The sequence below is a fragment of the Scatophagus argus genome, chromosome 18 (assembly GCF_020382885.2).
Source record: "Scatophagus argus isolate fScaArg1 chromosome 18, fScaArg1.pri, whole genome shotgun sequence".
Taxonomy (NCBI): Eukaryota; Metazoa; Chordata; class Actinopteri; family Scatophagidae; genus Scatophagus; species Scatophagus argus.
In genome coordinates, this window is record NC_058510.1 from 17,102,034 (window position 1) to 17,108,033 (window position 6,000).

General features: G+C 41.2%; 1 protein-coding gene across 5 annotated transcripts in view; it reads left to right on the top strand.

The window, feature by feature from the left end:
- LOC124049902 (microtubule-associated protein 4) overlaps positions 1-6,000 on the top strand; it is a 98,348-nt gene extending 92,348 nt beyond the window's left edge. For 2 of the 5 annotated variants that reach the window (XM_046372010.1, XM_046372014.1), the window contains 5 exons: positions 488-580; positions 1,324-1,405; positions 1,858-1,970; positions 5,154-5,346; positions 5,683-5,819. In XM_046372010.1, the coding sequence (XP_046227966.1) occupies positions 488-580; positions 1,324-1,405; positions 1,858-1,970; positions 5,154-5,346; positions 5,683-5,690 (489 nt within the window). In that variant the 3' untranslated portion in view covers positions 5,691-5,819. The other 3 variants (XM_046372012.1, XM_046372013.1, XM_046372011.1) reach the window with 2 other exon arrangements.

Sequence of the window (6,000 nt, forward strand, 5' to 3'; positions counted from 1 at the left end):
TGTGTGAGGTCTCGCAGTCTAACCTGTCATTAACCTACAGTATCAGTGTTGCTTTTGTCATTGTGTGTTAATAACATTTTCTGAGGGTCTTGTGGATTTTCCTCAACAGGAACAGGTGTTTATACGTTGTGTTGTATGTATGTACTCTCAAAATCAGCTGCTGTTTCCGTTTCTGGAAGGATCTCTAGCACTATGCGAATGACAACACAGGCAAGATTTTAACTGTCCAGCAGTTAATCTTACGTATTTCTTAGACAGTAAAAATAGTTGTAGCAGTGTTTGATTTTGTCCAGGTGAACCTTACTCCATCCCTCTGTCCTTTCCTTTCTAACCCTGCCTGTGGTGGTGACTTCTTTTCCTACTCTTTTCTTCTCCTTCTTTTCTGTCCTCTTGTATTCTCCTGTTTCCTCGTCTCATCTCCTTATGTGTCACCCCTCCGCTCCCTTGCTCTCCTCTCCCCTCTTGCTGCTATGCTGTGTCCATATAGGTTCAGATAGTCTCCAAAAAGGTGGACTTCAGCCACGTCACCTCACGCTTGGGCTCCAAGGACAATATGAAGCATGTTCCTGGTGGAGGGAATGTAAGTACTGCCTGGCCTACAACCAGAGCTCATATGCATCAGCAAATTAGTCAAACAAATTTGATTTGATGGAATGGCTAAAAGGAACAACAGACCAAACATGAAATATTACGTCTCTCTTTTTTGATATGAAACACAAAGACAGTTCAGTGCCTGTAAAATTCAATTAAATTGCACATTATATGAAAGGTGTCAGCCTTTAAAAACATCAAGTGAGTACCTAAAGTCAAGCTACAGTATTTGTGGCCATCAACACTTGATGTGATGCCCTCGGGTGGCCCCTTGGATATCAACGGGATTATTGGACAGCATGCTAGCAAGCCTGATGTACCAGCCCATCCCCAGACCCCGCTTCACAGTGCCTTGCTTCCTTAAACTCTTCCTGTGTTGTCCTTCCCTGTCACTAACTTACTAAACAAATCAAGTCAAGCAAACACACACCACTGGTCTCTTATTGGCTCTGTCTCTGTTAAGATTGCCGGGTTCTATGAAGATGGTTATCACCATAGATACTTACAACTGGGATTTTTTTCTGGTTTCCTGAAATGGCGCTGAAATGACAGTTTCCACCACTTGATTCGACTCCAACTCTTTTGGAGTGCATTGTTTATCTCGATGGCGGTAATTCAAGGTGTAAATGGAGGTTTAGTACAGCTTTTTGGTACAGCTGAAGAAACGGGATCCATATCACTGTTCAGCGTTTTGAACACTCCTGATTAAATGGCCTGTGTGAAATTCGACAGGTGCAGATACTCAACAAGAAGGTGGATCTAAGTAAGGTGACGTCAAAGTGCGGCTCCAAGGACAACATCAAGCACAAGCCTGGTGAGCTGGGAAATGTTGTTTTGACCCATCACTTTATATAACACACAGAGCTCAAAAGCTGGCAGATCCATCTATGTGTACACTAAGTTGGCAGTTTAATCGGTGCACACAGATAAAATGAGTGCAGTCGGATACAACAGTCCTGCTATTGATCTTACCTTCATGATGGCTACAGTGCTCAAGAGAGTCTGAAGGTGATGGACATGCTTGTGTATTGTGCTACTAGATTGGGCGACTACTCTAACTAGTGATAGCCATGCAGAATTCAGCAGTTATAATAACATATAAGAACATGAGATTTGCTTGTTCTTGACTTGAAATAAAGAACTAGTTCACAGTACAGAAGACTGTGTAGAAACTGTATCTGTTTTACATATTCTCATGAATATGCAAACCGGTGGCCATGCATGCATCTGCCTGATCATCAGACTGATTATTCATGTGTGCTGCAGGCGGTGGCGACGTGAAGATTGAGTCCCACAAAGTGAGCTTTAGGGAAAAGGCTCATTCCAAAGTGGGCTCCATGGACAATGTGAGCCATTCACCTGGTGGAGGAAATGTCAAGGTGAGATTATCACACATGAAGAACTGTAAACTGTTTCTTTACATTCCTATTCATCAGAAATGGTTGTAGATCAGAGACTTAATGAAATTTGGATCTGAGCCAACAATCATCATTCAAGTATCACTGTTTGTTAACAAATGAGAATTCAGTCACACATCCTACAGATGGTCAATAAACACTGAAAAGTGTTGGAGAGTTGTTTCCAGGTCTAATTACAGTTTGGCTGATAGTAGCACCTACATGAGTTAGTTGTTGATGTGAACAAAGTGTGCATTGCGTGACTCACCTTCATTATTATATGCAGAAAATGCAGTTTAGTCAATGTGTTAGGGGGAAAGTAGTCAGTTGTTGTGTTAATTATTCCCTCCTATGAATATAAAACATGTACTGTTGCACATCTCCTCAACGGTGGTCCATTTTCTGTCTCCTTAAATAATTATGTCACTTTGCTTGTACTATATGCCACTGTAAATTGTTTTTTGCCAGTTCTAGTCAGAGTTAGCAACATAATCGATTGGATTACAAAAAAAAGTTATTAGAATACTTGTGGATTACTACCTATTACAAGGTTTCGGGACAGTGATAGTGAAATCATCAGGAAGACAAATGAGAAGAATACCAAACCAAGAATCTCTTATATGAAATAACTTCAACTGTTCTAACTTTGGCAGGAAATAGTATGTTCAATAGGACCTCACCACCAGTTAATGAAGTGTGATTAGTTTAGCATTTAAGGCTGGAGGAGTTTGAAAGTGATTCATGTTAAGCTGTCACACTTGTTTAACTTATCTCAGCCACATATTTTGTAAAATGCCAAACATTTTGCTCAGGAATGGGTCTTAATCACTTTTCTTCTTGTTTCATTGAATGATCAGGGAGTGTGTTTGCGGTAACCTTCATTGAAATGCTGAGTCTTGTCAGAATGGCTGCTGGAAGACAGACGCTGGAAGGACACTGATTCAGTTCCTTTCAATGCCTTTGTGTCTACACATTAGTAAATAACAATGAGTCATTTGTCTTAAATATGTGTACAAGGAGACAATAGTCTGAGCCTTTTCATTCTTGTCTCGTTCCACCACTGTGATCATAATGACATCTGAAAGATGCCGGGTGGCTTCAAGCTACAGTAGCTGATGATACCGACACCCTGTCATGAACCATCTGCAGCAACCTGAAACATCTCAAACCCTCCACACCTGCAGTCGGCTTCCTCTCTCCTGGCCTTTTGTCCTTCTGTTGTGCCTGGATGCTGCCTCACATGTCCAACATATTTTGCGAGAAGATAGGAAAAAGAGAGAATGATGTCATTATGGCATGTGGCATAGCCATCCCCATGTGATACAACAGATACAAAATTATTAATAATTTCAAACAGGATTTAAGTGACAAAATTATGCATTGGTTTATTGTGTGATTGATGGGCTTGTGAAAAGAGCAAGACATTTTGGGCAAATTGATCAGAAATGATGTCACCTGTCCCCTCAGCCTATGGCAGCCCATCTTTGTCTCGTGATCAGTGCATGATCCCATCCGTCACTAACATTCTCATCTTCCTCACCCAGTTACCATCGTGCACAATCATAAGGTCAGCTAAAAATACCATTCATAGAAAAAAATAGCCTGTCTGAGAGAGACGTTGTCTTTTTTAAGGGTTTTTTTTTTTAGGTGTTGACTAAAGTCTATTTTTAAGAATGATTTGTAGAGCTTTGCTACCAACTGCAGAAATATATCTCTGCTCTTACTTTTATTTGTTTGTTAGAAAGACAGTATACCCTGCATACATGGCTTACAGAAATGCCCCACACCCTGTCTCACGCTGTGTCACTGTCAAGTCTCAAACGATGGTTGTCCTTGCATGTTTAGCACTGGTGATTTTTGGGGGGTGTTTTTTGGCTTTCTTATAAATAATGCAGGCAATATCCTCTATTTATATTTTTTCTGTATTTTTCTTACTGTCAACAAATTTGTCTTGACTTATACCCACATACGCCTTCAGTAGGAACCAGTGGGCTTTGGGCTCAGTGTCACAGACAGGGCTAGGTAGTAAGAAAGTACTAAGAGAAGGATTGACGCATTGTTGGTTTGGGTTTTTCATGGCATTTGCTGAAAAATATATCGTCAGCCTTGTCCTCTAAGCCTGTCTGAAGAATCTACTGTTTGAGACATGGTTTTATTGAGTGCAAGTGATAAGACATATTTAGGGTGTTTCAGTCTACACAGCTGTTAATTCAGACTTTTACCTCTGTAGGAATGTTTCTACAGGTTGTTGAACTGTGTGTGAAGTATAAAGCCACTCAGGCCTCTGACTGTGCCTGGTTTCTCCTTGTTTTTGTCTTTTTTACAACCATGTATGTGAGATCATGCAGAGGAGTTTGTGGTTCAGGAAAAACATCATCTCTGCACACTTTGCATCTGCTTTTGTTTGATAGAATGTGCTTGAATTTGTTTTCTATCATTGCATTCATTAGGCATGTTCAGTTATTCAGTTTGAATGATATATACTCCGGTTAGAACTGTTTCTATCTATTTATTTATTTATTTGTTGCGGTCACATCTCCCTCCACCATAGTCTGGCTCCAGATCTTTTTAATCTAAGAGAAACCACTCATCAGCTTGGCCTATTATCAGATTCTGATATTAAGCATTTTTCCTATTAAAGGTATCGGTGTTTTTACTGTCCAATTGCTGTTCATAATAGTAGATATATTTTGTATTAATAATTTGAATCTGCAAAATAACTAGTAACTTAAGTTATCAAATAAATATTGTGGAGTAAAAAGTTCAGTATTTGTCTCCAAATGTAGTGGATTAGAAGTATAAAGAACAGAAAATGGAAAGTGCAAGTACCTCAAAGTTCTACTTAAATATAATACTTGAGTAAGTTGCACTTGTTTATTCTAAAGATTGTAATTTTTACTGCAAATGTACATCAGTTGGAAATATTGGTTATTGTCTCCATGATGATTAATAATCAGTCTATCTCTACTTTTAATGTTTTTATCAAGACATCTACCTCTCAGGTTTTATAATTGCATACTGTATATCTGAATTATCTGTAAATAACTAAAGAAAACAGCATTCTCCTTAACAAAAGTCAACAAATGTACTGTGGTCACTAGATTTGGAGCCAGGTTGTTCCATCGCCATCCCCACCGATTGACATGCCCTGCTATGTGTTTCTAGGCTGAGGGGGCCCAGGAGACAACAGAGGGGAATGGGACTCCCCTGAGTGGCAGCACGGCCCCAGCCCCAGGCTCTGAGCCGGGGCAGGCAGGGAGCCCCGCTGCCCAGGAGAATGGGCTGAAGGAGGGGGCTCCCTGTGATAGCGAGGGCCTCCGGGAGCCCCAGGCTTTGGACTCATGCATCCCAGAGACAAGTAAGTTTGTGTGTGTGCCAGCCTCATCTGCTGTCAGTTCAAGGTTTGATTCCTAATGTTGCAAACACAGAAGAAGAAGACGTACAGGAAAAGCCACTGATGCCCAGTGGCATCTTGTTGCCAGGAAACATCTGAAACATAGCATGCTGCACAATAAATAAACCAACTTCTTAACTTTCTTCTTAACTGAGGTAAAGTTATTCATCATAACGTGTTAGTGACTGCACTGAGTGGAAATCTGTATCTCTGTTTGTGATGCATCCATCATCATCATCATGTTGTCTGCAGTCCAAGACACCTGATCACACCATCATCTTTTGACTTCTTATCTTGCAGGCATCTAATTCTACTATCCCTCTGCCCCTCATCTCACCCCCCTCCCCACACACAAAAACACTTCCCCTCCCCACCTCTTCCTGTCTATATTTTTCTTTCTCCCTTACCTCCTCCCCCTCCTCTTTGAAACCTTTCTGCTGCAGATTGAGTCTTTCAAGCTCAACTTCCGCGAGAATGCTCGCTCTCGCACGGACCACGGCGCCGACATCATTACCTGGCCAGCCCCCCAGGACAACAACAGTCCCCACCCACATGGTTTCGCCTATCCTCTACACCAAAACCACCACTGCCCCAACCACCCGACTCCTCGCAGTGTCT